This window comes from Aquarana catesbeiana, linkage group LG03 (assembly GCF_042186555.1).
Source record: "Aquarana catesbeiana isolate 2022-GZ linkage group LG03, ASM4218655v1, whole genome shotgun sequence".
Classification (NCBI taxonomy): Eukaryota; Metazoa; Chordata; class Amphibia; order Anura; family Ranidae; genus Aquarana; species Aquarana catesbeiana.
Window position 1 is genome coordinate 667,859,851 of NC_133326.1, and position 18,432 is coordinate 667,878,282.

The 18,432-nt window shown below is 42.9% G+C and overlaps 1 protein-coding gene across 1 annotated transcript in view; it reads right to left on the reverse strand.

The window, feature by feature from the left end:
- The window catches only part of LOC141133460 (NACHT, LRR and PYD domains-containing protein 3-like), a 94,646-nt gene that overhangs the window by 7,803 nt on the left and 68,411 nt on the right, over positions 1-18,432 (reverse strand). The window contains exons 8-11 of the mRNA XM_073622847.1: positions 16,478-16,642; positions 13,898-14,062; positions 6,872-7,036; positions 4,794-4,958 (exon numbers count right to left, since the gene is read on the reverse strand). Coding sequence (XP_073478948.1) covers positions 4,794-4,958; positions 6,872-7,036; positions 13,898-14,062; positions 16,478-16,642 — 660 coding nt within the window. The remainder of the gene's footprint in view (positions 1-4,793; positions 4,959-6,871; positions 7,037-13,897; positions 14,063-16,477; positions 16,643-18,432) is intronic.

Below are 18,432 nucleotides of genomic sequence, written 5' to 3' on the forward strand. Positions count from 1 at the left end.
GTCTTCTTACCTTATCTTGTGGACCCCACTGGTAAATGGAAGTCAAAAGCGCTTCATATGCAAATAATGCCAGCCAGACTCCTGGTCCTTTAAATGTCTCCTCCAGCAGATATACCCATGCAAAAGCACAAAGGTGAAAGGCAAATAGTGTAGACCGCTAGATAATATTTATTGTAAATGAAAAAATGCCACTCACAATAGAATGGATAAAAAACGCATATAGAGACACAGGGTCATACACAAACCGAGCTTCAGCAAAATGGCATCCTTGTCCCACCCAGCGTGATGACATCACCGCCCGCTAGAGGTAACAACAGCAGGGACTGGGTGTGGGGTGGAGGTTGTTTGATGTTAGTTCACCTTTACATTTTTTCTTAAAAAGGGAACTCACAAAACTTTGTGGAAATAGGTGGTTAAGCTGAAATATGTTCACCTTTTCTAAATACCTAAATGGGCGCAAAGGAAAATTCAGTGGAAAGTTGTTCACTTTAAAGCAGAACTTCACCCAAAAGGGGACATTGCGCTTTTCCACCTCCTCCCCCTTCCTTTGCCACATTTGGAAACTTTTTTTTAATTTTGGGAATTAGGTACCTGGTTTTGACAGGTGCCTGCTCCTACTTTCACTTGGATCACCTAGGCTTGTATATGGGCAGTGGGAAGCTGGCTGTGAACTCGCAAGGAGCTATAGCCGGCTGCCCACACTAAAAATGCCGTTACTGGGGAGTTGAATACTGGTGAAGAACCGGCTCGGATGAGGATGACGCTGGATCCTTGGATAGGTAAGTGTCCTTTTATTAAAAGTCAGCAGCTACAGTATTTGCAGCTATAGACTTTTAATTTTTTGCTCCTAGGTGAAGATCCTCTTTAAGGTCACTGCCAAAAAATACAAAGACACTGGAAAAGTGATTTAACCCCTTCATATGGTAAGGTAAATATGTTTTTACTGCAAGGGTTGCTGAAAAAAACCTGGGGGTGTTTCTTAAGTCATTAAATATAAATACCAATAATATTTAAAAGTAATACCATTGTTTATAGATGATCCAGGGAGCACCCAATTGCCTTTGGGAAGTAAGGAAGGAATTTTTGGTTAAAGCAATAAGATTATGGGAGACATTTTGCAATTCTGTCTTCAATAAAGAAAGCAGAAGAGAGGAGAAATAGAGAGGTAAAATAGGGGACACGTCTGTAAAGCAGCACAACACTAAATATCATAGTGTGAGTTGAGCAAGTCACCAGTACTCAAGACTTTCTTCATCATGCTAGAAGAGTCAAGCAATGATAGCACTTCAGATGCATAATCACCCCCATCCCCTTGCACAACAGGGAACCTGAGAAACCATACTGACAGCAGAATAGAAGATCCATGCCAAAACCCTTATGCCAAGGCTGAATACATCTCCATTCTGGGTTTCTAGGCTTTCTTCCTTGCGCTATAACAGCTAAGCAATGATGCAAACAAAAATGGTTGCACTTCGTTGACACCACCGGCATTCATCTGTGAATGGCTATAGAGAAGAGAGAAGTGGCCTTCAGGCTGGGTTGTGTCTGCTGCCTTTGTTGGCTGAATCTACTGAAGGTCCTAGGTGTAATCCTAGACTCTGAACTCTCCTTTTGACCCCACATCCAATCACTGTCCAAAGCTTGCCATCTCAACATCTCCAAAATACTCCCCTTCAAAACCAATGACACCAAAAAGTTTCTAATCCACTCCCTGGTCATCTCTTGCCTCGACTACTGCAACTTCCTCCTCATTGGCTTACCTTTAAATGGGTTATCCTCTCTTCAGACCATCATGAATGCTGCTGCCAGTCTCATCTGCCTTACAAACCGCTTGGCATCTGTTACCCCTTTCTGCCAATCCCTCCTCTGGCTTCTGCTCACCCAACAAATTAAATTCAAGATACTAACAATAACTTACAAAGCCATCCACAACTTGGCCCCCAGCTATATCACTAACCTAGTCTCAAAATATCAATCAAATTGTTCTCTTTGTTCCTCCCAAGACCTCCTACTCTCTTGTCACCTCTTCCCATGCTCACCTCCAGGATTTTTCCAGAGCCTCTCTTATCCACTTCTGGACCGCCGCAGGCCAATATACATCCTAACTTTGAAGAGGGATATCTTTGTTATGGCAGCAGTTAGCAGCCACTTTTTCGGTGGGCGGTCCGGTTTCCGATAATAGTGCAGCGAATCTCTTTTATCGGTGGTGGGAGAGGGCCCCCCGCCTCCTGTCACTCTCCGGTGCTGTCGGCAGCAGTGGAGGCAATCAGATCCTTCTTCCTACTAGGCATGGAGACGAGTGAGGGGAAGATGGCCCCCACCCGTCTCCATACCATTGCAGGGCGGAAGCGATGTCAAAATGTCACTTCCCATAGCTCTTAAAGGGCCATTTTTTATTGCATTTTAGTGTAAATATGAGATATGAGGTCTTTTTGACCCCAGATCACATACTTAAGAGGTCCTGTCATGCTTTTTTTCTATTACAAGGGATATTTACATTCCTTGTAATAGGAACAAAAGTGACACATTTTTTTTTTAAAGAACAGTGTAAAAATAAAAAATAGAAGGTAAAATAAATATGAAAAATATAAATACATTTTAAATGTGCCCTGGCCTGCCGAGCTCGCGTGCAGAAGCAAATGCATATGTGAGTAGCGCCCGCATATGAAAACGGTGTTCAAACCACACACGTGAGGTATCGCCCCAATTGGAAGAGCAAGAGCAATAATTCTAGCCCTAGACCTCCTCTGTAACTCAAAACAAGCAATCTATAGAATTTTTTAAAAAGTCCCCTATGGAGATTTTTCAGGGTGAAAGTTTGTCACCATTCCACGAGTGGGTGCAATTTTGAAGCTTGACATGTTGGGTATCAATTTACTCGGCGTAACATTATCTTTCACAAAATAAAAAAAATTGGGCTAACTTTACTGTTGTCTTATTTTTTAAATCAAAAAAGTGTACTTTTTCCAAAAAAAGTGCGCTTGTAAGACCACTGCACAAATACGGGGTGACAGAAAGTATTGCAACAACCGATATTTTATTCTTTAGGGTGTTAGAAAAAAAATGTATAATGTTTGGGAGTTCTAAGTAATTTTCTAGCAAAAAAACCCTGTTTTTAACTAGGGATGAGCTTTGGCTGTTCGCAAGTTCGCCGAACAGCGAATAATTTGGTGTGTTTGCGGCAAATTCTAAAGCTGCGGAACACCCTTTGGGGACCTGGGTCCTGCCCCAGGGGACATGGGACATGGATCAATGCAAAAAAAAGTTTTAAAAACGGCGTTTTTTCGGGAGCAGTGATTTTAATAATGCTTAAAGTGAAACAATAAAAGTGTAATATTCCTATAAATTTCGTACCTGGGGGCTTTCTATAGTATGCCTGTAAAGAGGCGCATGTTTCCCGTGTTTAAAACAGTCTAACAGCAAAATGACATTTCAAAGGAAAAAAAGTCATTTAAAAGTACTCGCGGCTATATGAATTGTCAGTCCGACAATACACATATAAGTTCATTGATAAAAACGACATGGTATTTCCCCACAGGGGAACCCCGAACCAAAATTTTTTAAAAAATGGTGTGGGGGTCCCCCTAAATTCCATGCCAGGCCCTTCAGGTCTGGTATGGATATTAAAGGGAACCCTGCGCCAAAATTAAAAAAAAAAAAAGGTGTGGGGGTCCCCCTCAAAATGCATACCAGACCCTTCAGGCCTGGTATGCATTTTAAGGGGAACCCCGAACCAAAATTTAAAAAAAAATGGCGTGGGGTCCCCCCAAAAATCCATACCAGACCCTTATCCGAGCACGCAACCTGGCAAGCCCCAGGAAAAGAGGGGGGACGAGAGAGCACCCCTCCGAACCGTACTAGGCCACATGCCCTCAACATTGGGAGGGTGCTTTGGGGTCCCCCAAAGCACCTTGTCCGCATGTTGATGAGGACAAGGGCCTCATCCCCACAACCCTTGCCCGGTGGTTGTGGGGGTCTGCGGGCGGGGGGCTTATCGAAATCTGGAAGCTCCCTTTAACAAGGGGACCCCCAGATCCCGGACCCCCCCCCCTGTGTGAAATGGTAAGGGGGTACTGTACCCCTACCATTTCACAAAAAAAGTGTCAAAAATGTTAAAAATGACAAGAGACAGTTTTTGACAATTCCTTTATTTAAATGCTTCTTCTATCTAACTGTATTTCATGCTTGCCCACCCCCATCCCCTTGCCTAATAGGAAATCTGAGGCACCATATTGAAGAGCAAACTAGTGGAGGCATGCCAAAGCTCATACCAGCACTAAGTAGATCCCAACCCTATTGCTTTCCTGTTGTCAGTATGCTCTGCGGTGTTTTTGTACACCATGCAGTCTTTACCCTGAGCTCCATGCTAGACTTTGTTACATATGTCCAGTGGTCAAGAAAGGACCTTCTGGTCCTTTGTGGGCCTTAGGGGCCCGAGGCACACTGCCTACAAGTGTTCAACTAGAAATTCAGTCCTGTATGCAAATTTAAAAGAAGGACCGCAGACACTTCATAATAGAGATATGAAGGATATATAACTATTTATATTATTGTCATCACAGCATATTTTTCCACCAATATAAAAAGTTTAATAAAAAAAAGGTGAGGCCTTGGTGAACAAAAATTAGGAGCTGCTGATATAGTCTAGCAGTATATATAAAAACCTGGGAATAGGTGGGAATTAAAGAACATCTGAGATGAATAAGAATAACAATGAGGTGGAAGATATCTACATAAAACATCTGATAATTCTGCCCTTGATCTCCCAGCCTGCCTTTGTAATTGATACATACCGAATTTCTCTCAGGCTAGATGTGTTCACAATAAGATCCCGGATATAACCAGAAGCATTATCAGAAATTCCATTACGACCCAGATCCAGGTGTGTTAGGTTCCTGTTGTTACTCAGCGACACCAGTAATGGTGCATGTTCATCTGTCAGCCCAATTTCATACATACTGTGAAACAGAAGCAAAAGCACCTCTCAATATAAACCTAAGAGCCAGTAAACTTATGAATTATTTTTCAGTAAGCAGTCTTTAAAGCACACCTCATTCAAACCACTTCCTGTGAGCCCAGGCTGTGAATGACATATGACCTTTGATGCATCATTTCACAACCTGGGCTCACAATGGAAAGATCCATACCCCCTTGTTCACTTGTCATTACTTGCGCGTTGGTCTACTCAGCATTTCCTTTTTAGCCCAGGCTGCTTGCTGATGTACCCTCAGGAGTAGTGCTTAAAGCAAAGCTCCACCCAAAAGCGGAGCTCCACCCACTCCTGTTTGTAAAATGGAGCTTTTATGGAGGGGGTGAGAGAGTACCGGGATTTTGACAGGTACCCACTCCGCCAATTGAAAGTGGAAGTTCTCCTCCCCCCTTCCCCCCACAGTCTTCTGCGACAGTAGGACCATTCACAATGCGCAGCTTGCAACTTCACAGCTGGGTGCCCATAGTTAAAATGCCAGCGTGAGATGGCGGACAGGAGGAAAATTGGGTGTGGCTCCCCGTGTGTGTGCCTGGATAGGAGGAGCGGCTGCATACACAGTAGAAGAGTCCATCTCTTTATTTTTCTCCTACAGTCTCTGAATTCCTGCTCCTCCTTCTCTCCCTCCCATGGGCATTCAGAGGCTGTAGGAGAAATATAAAGAGATGGATTCTTCTACTGTGTATGCAGCCACTCCTCCTATTAAGCTTCTTTTTACTGCCCCCTAGTGCTCTCAACCCCTGTGCTCTCAGGCTCCCACCATGCTCTGAGGTGCCCCCCTGCTCTCAGACTCCCCAAGTGCTCTCCGAGCTCTCCCAGTGCTCTATGGCCCCCCCAGTGATCTCCAACTCCCCCCATGCTCTCCAGCCCCCGTGCTCTCCTGCCCCTTCCTGTGCTCTCATGCTCCCCGTGTTCTTAGGCTCCCCCCTGTGCTCTTAGGCTCCCCCACTGCTCTCCAGCCCCCCCAGTGCTCTCATGGCCCACCCCAGTGCTCTCTGGACCAACCCAGTGCTTTCCGGGCCCCCCAAGTGATCTCCAACTCCCCCTATGCTCTCCAGCCCTCCCGTGCTCATCCAGGCCCTCCCAGTGTTCTCAGACCCCCCTGTGCTCATCGCCCCCCTGTGCTCTCTGGACCCCCAGTGCTCTCCAGCCCCTCCCAGTGCTCTTAGGCCCCCCTGTACTCTCCGCCCCTGTGCTCTTTGCCTCCCATGCTCTTAAGCCCCCCGTGTTCTCTGCCCATGCTTGTGCTCTCCAGCCTCCTGTGGTCCCCGCCCCCTCAGTGCTCTCCGACCCCCTCTAGTGCTCTCCAGCCCCCCCTGTGCTCTCCAGGCCCTCCCAGTGTTCTCAGACCCCCCTGTGCTCATCGCCCCCTGTGCTCTCTGGCCCCCCCAGTGCTCTCCAGCCCCTCCCAGTGCTCTTAGGCCCCCCTGTACTCTCCGCCCCCCTGTGCTCTTCACCTCCCATGCTCTTAAGCCCCCCATGTTCTCTGCCCATGCTTGTGCTCTCCAGCATCCTGTGGTCCCCGCCCCCTCAGTGCTCTCCGACCCCCTCTAGTGCTCTCCAGCCCCCCTGTGCTCTCCAGCTCCCCCTAGTGCTCTCCACCACTCTGTGCTCTTCACCCTCCTGTGCTCTTTGGCCCCCCTAGTCTCCCCCCATGCTCTCCGTGCCTCCTGTTAATATGTCATGGGCTGCTCAGTCTAAAATGTCCGGGCCTATTTTTTGTCCCAGTCCAGGCTTGGCCAGCAGCTACAGTTTTTGTAGCTGCTGACTTTGAATTTTTACAAAGGAGACTGGAGCTCCTCCTTTACCCCATGACCTTTTTGTGGGAAGATTGCCAACATGCAACAAATAATAAATCATGGATTCAGTTAGTCCTTTACTCACAGTAATTCCTCTATCCTGCTTGTTTCCACAGCTGTCACCAGATCAGTGAAATGAGGTCCAGCAAGATTGTTTTGAGATAGGTCAAATTTCCTCAGGGTTTGATTATTACTTATTCCAGATGCCAGGTGGATACAGGAACTGTCTGTCAATTTGCTATACTGCAAACTGTAGAAAGCAGTAAAGCATTATCAGAATTTGTTTTTTAAATCATGTATACTCATGTACTATATATATATATATATATATATATATATATATATAGATAGATAGATAGATAGATAGATAGATAGATAGATAGATAGAGAGAGAGAGAGAGAGAGAGAGAGAGAGAGAGAGAGAGAGAGAGAGATATTTATATCTATATATATCTATAGATATATAGATATATATACAGTGTCTTGAAAAAGTATTCATACCACTTGAAATTCTCCACACTTTATCACGTTGCAACCAAAAATGTAAATGTATTTTATTGGGATTTTATGTGATAGACTAACACAAAGTGGCACAAATAAATATGTGCAAAGTATGGCATGCATTTGTATTCAGCCCCCCTGAGCCAATACTTTGTAAAACCACCCTTTGCTGTAATTACAGCTGCAAGTCTTTTTGGGGATGTCTCTATCAGCTTTGCACATCTAGAGAATTACATTTTTGCCCATTCTTCTTTGCAAATTATGAAAAAAGAAAAGTGTGTGAGTGTGGCGCTGTCCCAGGGTTGTAAAAGAAATGTCTGCATATATGCAATTATATCCAAAGTGTCATGTGTGTATTCCTTTAAGTGAAATAAGTATGGCAGTTATTACCACTCCTGTGGGTTAAAGTGACTGGTGATTTAAACATAAGAGGCATAATGAGTGCAATAAATCGCATCCAAGGTGTCTAGTGCTATATTCCCTCAAATGAAAAACAGTATTAGCCGCTGCCAAAAGCATGAAATGGTCTGTGTCTAAACACTAAAAAACACAAAGTTGCAATAAATACATCACACGTGACATGCAAAAAATTTCTAAAGTGTCTGGTGCTAAATATATAAATATTAAAATATTGTTCTACAAACGTTGCACATAACAACGTGACAAGTGCCCTATAAAGAGGTCACTCTGAGAAATACTAAACACACGTGTCATGCAAATGGTTCTATGATAATAAACAGTTCATAGGGTATGTGCCCAGTGCACTATAAGTGAAAAAAGGCGTCCGTTGTAGGATTCCTCAAAGCACACAACAGGTGTTAATCCAGTGCTGGTGTCTCGCGTTGTGATTGTGCAGAGACTCACCAGCTGTATATCCCCTGCAGGGGTAACGAGTAGTCACAGTATGTGCCACTGTACAGCAGTACTTGGCAAGACCAGGACCAGGATGGTATCATAAGGACATAAGAAGAAAGGATTCCATAGTGTGAAACCGTTTAAAAACTATTTATTTGGTCAGATAAAAAGGGTACTCACATTGTAGTAGAAAAAATGAGCGGTGTACAATGCTTACAAAAATGTTCCTAAGCTTTAGCTCTGCAGGGAGATGTCAGCAAGGCGTTCAGTCAAAGGCCACGCCCTACGTACGTTTAGTTACACGGACTTCTACGGGAGCGTGGTCCCTGCATCGTCTCCCCTATCTTTATATGCTGTGCGGTCCTTAGTGCATCTGCATTTCAGCGGTCATATTTGGTGTGTGTTTGTGTTCCAGCGGTCATGTTTTTGTGTGTCGGTGGCCATTTTCCCTGGGACAATGCAGACCGAAGCCCGCATCCCCATGGCAGCAGCCATGTTTTTGTGTGTCGGCGGCCATTTTCCCTGGGACAATGCAGACTGAAGCCCGCAGTCCCAATGAAGTGATTAAATCCCTGTGGAACGGCCTAATACAGCGCTAATTACCTTACTGATATATGGGTCCATTGCATGTGTGTCACAGTAGTAACTATTACGTTATTATGCACAATTCTACCGCACAGAATATATGGTATGTAGTAAATGGTTTGCCCTTACTTAGGAAACCTAGACAATAGTGATATAGACAACAATAATATCCAACAGAATATACTAAACCATATTAAGATTAAAATATTAAAATTGTGGTTCTTCAAAATTTATGAAATGACATATAACCTAGCAATACGATATACAAACAGGTAAATTGTTATATTTAAAATGCTAAAAATGCTAAAAATGTTATAAATATTTTATTATGAAGATATATGTAAAAATAAAAATATGTTTAAAAATATGTAAAAAAGCGAGGCAAGAAAATCATGTACCAGTTATATAAGGCAGATAGTAGGTGTATATTAGAATACTAAAAGTATTTTGAATAACTTGTTAGCCAATAAGGGGAGCATTGTCATCAAAGAGAGGAACATTATCATTAGAAAAGAGAGAAGGAGCGTTTATCATCAGAAAAGAGGGGTTTTTTATATATAAAAGGCGCTCAGTAATTGGTAAGAAAGCAACTGAGATCCACATCTATGTTCATTCCAGACGGTTGAAGTGTATCCAGCTGGAAGATCCATCTGGTTTCATTTTGTGACACCTTTGTTTTCTTGTTGTCACCCCTCCAGTGTCCCTTGATTTTGTCAATTCCATAAAAAAGCATACCACTGGGGTCCCTATTGTGATGATCTCTAAAATGTCTGGATACGCTATGTTTTTTAAAACCGTTCTTTATGTTTGTGACGTGTTCTCTAATTCTAATGTGCAGTTTTCTGGTAGTGCGTCCCACATACTGTTTACGGCACGGGCATTCTAGTACATACGTAACGTGTGTATTGTTACACGTTATTAGGTCCCTAATTGTATACTCTTTGCCGTTTGTTGTGGACTTGAACTTCATAATTTTTTTGTTTGTTTTTTTGGTTTCTCTACACGGTAGACATTTTCCACATTTGTAAAAGCCTTTTAAATTATTGCCTATTTTAATTTGTTTTGGGGGATCAAGTGCATTATGCACTAGTTTATTTCTAAGGGTTGCAGCCATAGATTTAGGAATATACTTCCCACCTAGGCTTCTAATTACACCCATTAGCGCGGACTCCCTATTTCTTTTGTTACATTCTTTGCAAATTAGCTCAAGCTTTGTCAGATTGGATGGAGAGCGTCTGTTAACAGCAATTTTCAAGTCTTGCCACAGATTCTCAATTGAATTTAGGTCTGGACTTTGACTGGGCCATTCTAACACATGCATATGCTTTGATCTAAACCATTCCATTGTAGCTCTGGCTGTATGTTTAGGGTCGTTGTCCTGCTGGAAGGACACAAGTCTTTTGCAGACTCTAATGCCCTGTACATACGATAGGATTTTCCGAAACAAAATCCATAGTTTTTTTCCGACGGATGTAGGCTCAAACTTGTCTTGCATACACACGATCACACAAAGTTGGTCGGACATTCCGAACGTCAAGAACACGGTGACGTACAATACGTACGACGAGCCGAGAAAAATGAAGTTCTATAGCCAGTGCGGCTCTTCTGCTTGATTCTGAGCATGCGTGGAACTTTGTGCGTCGGAGTTGTGTACACACGATCAGAACTTCCAACAACGGATTTTCTTGTCGGAAAATTTGAGATCCAGATCTCAAATTTTGTGTGACGGAAATTCCTATGGAAAATGTGTGATGGAGCCTACACACGGTCAGAATTTCCGACAACAAGGTCCCTTTGAACATTTTCCATAGGAAAATCGGACCATGTGTACGGGGCATTACAGTTTTTCTTTTAAGATTGCCCTGTATTTGGCTCCATCCATCTTCCCATCAACTCTGACCAGTTTCCCTGTCTCTGCTGAAGAAAAGCATCCCCACAACATGATGCTGTCCCCACCATGTTTCACAGTGGGAATAGTGTGTTAAGGATGATGTGCAGTGTTCATTTTCCACCACACATAGCGTTTTGCTTTCAAGTTTAAAAGTTAAATTTTGGTCTCATCTGACCAGAGCACCTTCTTCCATATGTTTGCTGTGTCCCCCACATGGCTTCTCGCAAACTGCAAATGGGACTTCTTATGGCTTTCTTTCAACAATGGCTTTCTTCTTGCCACTCTTCCATAAAGGCCAGATTTGTGGAGTGCACAACTAATAGTTATCCTGTGGACAGATTCTCCATCCTAAGCTGTGGATCTCTGCAGTTCCTCCAGAGTTACCATGGGCTCTTGGCTGCTTCTCTGATTATTGCTCTCCTTGCCCAGCCTGTCAGTTTAGGTGGATGCCCATGTCTTGGTACATTTGCAGTTGTGCCATACTCTTTCCATTTTTGGATTCTGGATTGAACAGTGCCCCCTGAGATGTTCAAAGTTTGGGATTTTTTTTTATAACCTAACCCTGCTTTAAACTTCTCCACAACTTTATTCCTGACTTGTCTGGTGTGTTCCTTGGCCTTCATAATGCTGTTTGTTCACTAAGGTCCTCTAACAAACCTCTGAGGGCTTCACAGAGCAGCTGTATTGATACTGAGAGTAAATTACACACAGGTGGACTCTATTTACTAATTAGGTGACTTCTGAAGGCAATTGGTTCCACTATATTGTAGTTAGGGGTATTAGAGTAAAGGGGGCTGAATACAAATGCACGCCACACTTTTCACATATTTATTTGAAAAAAGAATTGAAAACCATTTATCATTTTCCTTCCACTTCACAATTATGTGCCAGTTTGTGTTGGTCTATAACATAAAATCCCAATAAAATACATTTACCTTTTTGGTTGTAACATGTCAATCGAGCTCCACGTTGTCGGGCAGTGAGTACAGGACCCACTAGAGGATGTCAGGCCCTCAGGCCACCCTCTTGAAGTCTGTTTCTGAATGTTTGGTCAGAGACATTCACACCAGTGGCCTGCTGGAGGTCATTTTGTAGGGCTCTGGCAGTGCTCATTCTGTTCCTCCTTGCACAAAGGAGCAGATACCGGTCCTGTTGATGGGTTAAGGACCTTCTACGCCCCCTGTCCAGCTCTCCTAGAGTAACTACTTGTCTCCTGGAATGTCCTCCATGCTCTTGAGACTGTGCTGGGAGACACAGCAAACCTTCTGGCAATGGCATGTATTAATGTGCCATCCTGTAGGAGTTGGACTGCCTGTGCAACCTCTATAGGGTCCAGGTATCGCCTCATGCTACCATTGGTGACACTGACCTTAGCCAAATGCAAAACTAGTTAAAAACAGTCAGAAAAGATGAGTAGTAAAACAAATGTCAGTGGCCTCCACCTGTAAAACCATTCCTGTTTTGGAGGTTGTCTCATTGTTTCCCATGTAATGCACCTGTTGTTCATTTCATTAATGTTAAAGCTGCTGAAACTGATTAACAACCCCCTCTGTTACTTAACTGACCAGATTAATATCCAGGGAGTTTAACTGACTTGACTATTTTACTTTAAAAATTAAGCTATCTTAAAAAAAAAACACTCATGTTCCTTAACCACTTGACCTTTACTCCTCTTAATGACCAGCCCATTTTTTGCAACACTGCACTGCATTACTTTAACTGACAATTGTGCAGTTGGGCAATGCTGCACATAAATTAAATTTATGTCATTTTTTCCCCACAAATAGAGCTTACTTTTGGTGGTATTTGATCGCCGCTGGATTTTTTATTTTTTGTGCTGTAATTAAAACAATTTCGACAATTTTGAAAAAAAATAATTTTTTTTTACATTCTGCTATAAAACATATCCAATAAAAACATTAAAAAAAAATCAAATTTCATCATAAATTTAAGCCAATATGTATTCTGCTACATATTTTTGGTAAAAAAAATCCAATAAGAGTATATTGATTGGTTTTGCGTAAAAGTTATAGCATCTAAAACTATGATATACTGTATATACAGGAATTTTTACTTATTAATTTTTTTTATATATTAAATCGGCTTGTTGGTTGTCCCCTGAAGTACCAGGTAGTGAAATAACATATAGTGATATATTTTAAGTTAATACACAAATAATGGTGATTTAAGGTTTTAAGGATGTAAGTGGTGTTGCGCAATTCCTCTGTTGCTTCAGTGTAAAATCAACATACGACCTTCATACCATATATTCAATGGTTAAAAGTGATAAATAATATAAATCAACACATTCTGTGCAAAAATAATAAACCAAAGCATGTGAATAGTTCAATAAACTAGTAAGTGTCCAAGTGATCTATTCCTATATAGTGTTTAGTTCTTCTTTGTTGAAATCCAAAAACTGCTGTGCTTTCACCAATCACCTCAGTGCTCATAGAACTCTCACCTCATAGTCACACATAGAGGATCAGGTTTTAATATGGGACTGGTAATCCTTCCTTGGAATATCCCTCTCCTTATCTCCTCTAGAATGGTTCCAAGATACACTTCCACTGCACAGCTCTCTTCTTCAGTTCTTACGACGTGCGCCCAGACGCACCAACCTTTTTATACTGCGATATTGCGGCAGACATTCTGACATTGACACTTTTGACACTTTGTGAGAACCAGTGACATTAATACAGTGATCAGTGCTAAAAACATGCACTGTTACTGTATAAATGACATTGGATGGGAAGAGGTTAACATCAGGGCGATCAAAGGGTTATATGTGTGCCTAACCAGTGTTTTTGTGTACACAGTGTGCTGCTTTTTCTGGAGAGTGTGCTGCTTTTTTTCCCCTACTTTGCAGGGAAACAAAATCCAGCACATCCCCACTGACAGGACAGAGCTCTGCATTGTTTACATATGCAGGGCTTCGTCCAGCCTGTCTCCTCACCAATCAGCAGGTGTCAGCTACCATTTATTGGCTGGCACCTGCTGATCAGCTTCTGTGGAAGTACAGAATCATGTATATATGTGGCTCCGCACAGAACGGCCACACTGTAGCAATAAATCTGCTATAGGGTGGTCTGCAAGTGGTTAACTGGACGTTTGTGTACTGACATACGTATGCTACTATGAACCATGCTACAGCCTTCAGTTAACATTGTTATGCCTGATGGGATGTACTTGTACCATTCTATACATTGTGATAAAATGTACCTTTTACTTTTAATAACAATTACTTATTTAAAGAAATAAAATAGTTGTTATACTTACTGTAACTCCTCTATCCGGCTTGTTTGTAAAGCCTCCATCAGGTCCCTCAAGTGGGGACCCTCCAGATTGTTACCGGATAGGTGGAGTTTCCTCAGTGTCTTGTTATTTCTTATTCCACAAGCCAGGTAGACATAGGACTGGTCCGTCAGGTTATTACTTCTCAAACTATAAAAAAAACAAAGAGATGTAGAAAAGATTTAAAACAGTAACCCATACCTAAAATGTATTTTATTAAAGCTGAACTTCAGGCATATATACAAAAAAAGTTATGCAACCTGCCAAGCATTGATTGAAGTATCATATACAGCATGGGTTGTCCCTCTAGTGCTCAGCCTGGTCACCAACTTATCATCTCCTGAATGCAGAGCAAGCAAAGACCACAGCAGAGAGCAAGGGGTCATAGGATATTTGGTCCGAGTAGCCAGGATTTGCATCGGAGCCAGACTGCTGCAGACTACATGTTCCAGTCAACTGGGAGAGAGAGAGAAGAATGCTGGGTGAGGACATAAATATCCTGGTCCATGGAGAAGTCTTTCTCTTGGGACCATGACCTTCAACTGCGTCCAGGGGCTGCAGCCTATGTGGCGTGGAGAGTCTTCAGCGAGTAAGAGAGCAGATCCACCTTTGTAAGCTCCCTGTCGGTCGAGTGACTGTCGGAGGTCACTCTCATTTTCACCAGTACAGTTATATTAGAATCCAAGCATCGCTAGGTAAATGGCCAGGCACCCTTCACTGGTTGTAGCTTCTTCAGGAGCCTGTTCTAGGACATCCTATTCCCTTGAGCCTTGGTATCCTCAGGATTGGTGGGCGGGCAGAAGTCCACCCTGTGTACACCCCACAAAGACACTGCATGCAGACACCTTTATCCCATCCATTTACATTATTGCCTCAAAAAGGAAACACTTTGCACATGCTATTTTCTGTTGCTGGTCGTCATTGCACAGCAAGCCTTCTGGGCCCTTGTTGAACTTGCTGAAAACACTGAACATCTACATGTCAAGTACTCCTCCACTCTTCTCTTCTCCCTCCACTTAAATGACTCTATGCACAATATCTACACACTTTAAGAGGAACTCTGCTCCGAAATTAAGTATTGCATTTCTTGTAACTTGTTTTATTATTGTGCGGTAAAGTTTGTTGGGCCCTTGGCACCAGGATTTGAAGGGAGCAGTCTGACATAAAAGGTAATTTGCTTCCCTTTTATACCTGGGGTCATAGGTTCTTTCAGGGCCTACTGCTTACTATTGTTTGGCTTATTGTGATTTTCTTTGCATTGCATACCATTTGCATATTTAAGTTTAACACTGAAAGATATCTGCCTAAGTCATTCTTGTCTCATCTGCTTCAGAAATCTTAAGTAAAATACTTGTTTACTTTGCTATAGTCTGGTGTCTGTGTAATTGCATTATCACTTTGAAATACACTATATTACCAAAAGTATTAGGACACCTGCATTTACATGAACTTTAAGTGCAGGTCAGTGATGTTCCTCCACCCCAAGCTCACTCATTCATGTCTTTAAGCACCTTGTTTGTGCATTGGTATGCAGTCATGTTAGAACAGGAAGGGGCCATCCCCAAACTGTTCCCACAAAGTTGGGAGCATGAACTTACCCAAAATGTCTTTGTATGCTGATGCCTTAAGAGTTCCCTTCACTGGAACTAAGGGGCCAAGCCCAACCCCTGAAAAACAACCCCGCACCATAATCTCCCCTCCACCAAATGATTTGGACCAGTGCACAAAGCAAGGTCCATAAAGACATGGATGAGCAAATTTGGGGTAGAGGAACTTGACTGGCTTGCACAGGGTCCTGACCTCAACCCGATAGAACATCTTTGGGATGAACTAGAGCGCAGACTGTGAGCCAGGCCTTCTCGTCCTACATCAGTGCCTGACCTCACAAATTCGCTTCTGGAAGAATGGTCCCATAGACACATACCTAAACCTTGTAGACAGCCTTCCCAGAAGTGTTGAAGCTGTTATAGCTGCAAAGGGTGGGCCAACTCAATATTGAACCCTACGGACTAAGACTTGGATGCCATTAAAGTTCATGTGCCTGTAAAGGCAGGTGTCCCAATGCTTTTGGTACAATAGTGTATTTCAAAGTGAGAATGCAATTACATAGACACCAAACTAAACAAGTATTTTATTTAAGATTCCTGAAGCAGATGAGAACAAGAATGACTTAGGCAAATATCTTTCAGTGTTAAACTTAAATATGCAAAGGGCCTGCAATGCAAAGAAAATCACAATAAGCCAAACAATAGTAACCAGTAGGTCCCGAAAGAACCTATGACCCCAGGTATAAAAGTAAAGTTATAGCTGCAAAGGGTGGACCAACTCAATAGTGAACCCTGCAGACTAAGACTGGGATGCCATTAAAGTTCATGTGCATGTAAAGGCAGGCATCCCATTACTTTTGGTAAAATAGTGTATGTCCGAACCCAGGGTGTCAGAGGTGTCAGGAGGCTTGCAAGGTCAGGGCAACCTTTGGGGTCAGTCATCTTCCAGTGGCCCTCATGGGGGGGTGGCACTACATTTATATTATATAATTGATTTAGTCATTCTCGTTACACTTACAGTAATTCTTCTATCTGGCTGGTTTGTACAGATGTCATCAGGTGACAGAAATCAGGACCCTCCAGACTGTTCACAGATAAATCAAGTTTTCTCATGGTCTGGTTATTTTGTATTCCAGATGCCAGGTGGGTACAGGAACTGCTTGTCAGATTATTACGATACAGGCTATAGAAGAAAAGAAGATGTTAAAGTGTTTGTGCAATTAGAACCTCTATATTTGTAAAAAGTCTCATGATACCATCAGAGCAAAATTCAAGAGTCTAAAATCTTTTAGTATACAATATGTTTTGGGGGCACCAACACTCACTATTCGTAAATGTTGGTGAACCATCACTACCCCTTAATGAATGTCAGTGAACAGTATCAGCCAACATGCAACAAGGAATGTCGATGCCCTTGATATGCATTAGCTCTTTGGTCTGGTGAAGCTTATATTGCTCTTCAGAGATCAACACTAGGGATGAGCCCAATGTTCGAGTTGAACTTAAGCGCGGTGTTCGCGGCAAATTCGAAAGCTGCCAGAACACCGTTAAAGTCTATGGGACACTAACATGAAAAAATCAAAAGTGCTAATTTTAAAGGCTTATATGCATGTTATTGTCATAAAATGTATTTGGGGACCTGGGTCCTGTCCCAGGGGACATTTATCAATGCAAAAAATATTTTTAAAAATGGCTGTTTTTTCGGGAACAGTGAGTTTTTTAATGCTTGAATTTAAACAATAAAAATGAAATATTCCTTTAAATATTGTGCCTGGGGGTGTCTATAGTATGCCTGTAAAGTGGCACATTTTCCCGTGTTTAGAACAGCACCACAGCAAAATGAAATTTCTAAAGGAAAAATTGTCATTTAAAACTGATTGCGGCTGTAATGAATTGTCGGGTCTCGGCAATATAGATACAGATAATTGAAAAAAAGAGCATGGGATCCATTACCAGGCCCTTTGGGTCTGATATGAATATTAAGGGGAACCCAGAATCAAAATTAAAAAAAAATTGCTTGGGGTCCCCCTAAAATCCATAACAGGCCCTTCGGGTCTGATATGGAAATTAAGGGGAACCCTGTGCCAAATTTAAAAAAAAATGGCGTGGGGTCCCCCCAAAATCCATACCAGACCCTGATCCGAGCACGCAACCTGGCAGGTTGCAGGAAAAGAGGGGGGACGAGAGAGCGCCCTCTTCCTGAACTGTACCAGGCCACATGCCCTCAACATGAGAGGGTGCTTTGGGGAAGCCCTCCAAATCGCCTTGTCCCCATGTTGACCTCATCCCCACAACCCTTGTCCGGTGGTTGTGGGGGTCTCTGGGTGAGGGGCTTATCGGAATCTGGAAGCCCCCTTTAACAAGAGGACCCCCAGATTCTGGCCCCTCCCCTGTGTGAATTTGTAATGGGGTACAAATGTACCCCTACCATTTCACAAAAAAGTGTCAAAATGGTAAAAAAGACAAGAAACAGCTTGGGGAAGCCATGGGGAAGCCCCCGTGTGTCAGAGGGGGGCAGGGTCACCCGGTTACATCACCGGGTGGGGCCACCCTCAATTATATAAGAGCTGTCACAGTGAAGATGCGTCAGACAGCGGGAGCCTCCCATGGAGGCGTGTCGGTTGCAGCTTTCTTTTTCTCTTTTTGGTCCGTCAGAGGGCGTGAACTTACACCGTGGGACATTTTAATTTTTTTATTTTTTAATAAAGGACTTGTCCCAAGCTGTCTCTTGTTTTTTTTTACCATTTTGACACTTTTTTTGTTAAATGATACCCTTTACCAATTCACACAGGGGAGGGGCCGGGACCTGGGGGTCCCCTTGTTAAAGGGGGTTTTCCAGATTCCAATAAGCCCCCCACCCACAGACCCCCACAACCACCGATCAAGGGTTATGGGGATGAGGCCCTTGTCCCCATCAACATGGAGACAAGGTTCTTTGGGGGCTACCCCAAAGCATCCTCCCCATGTTGAGGG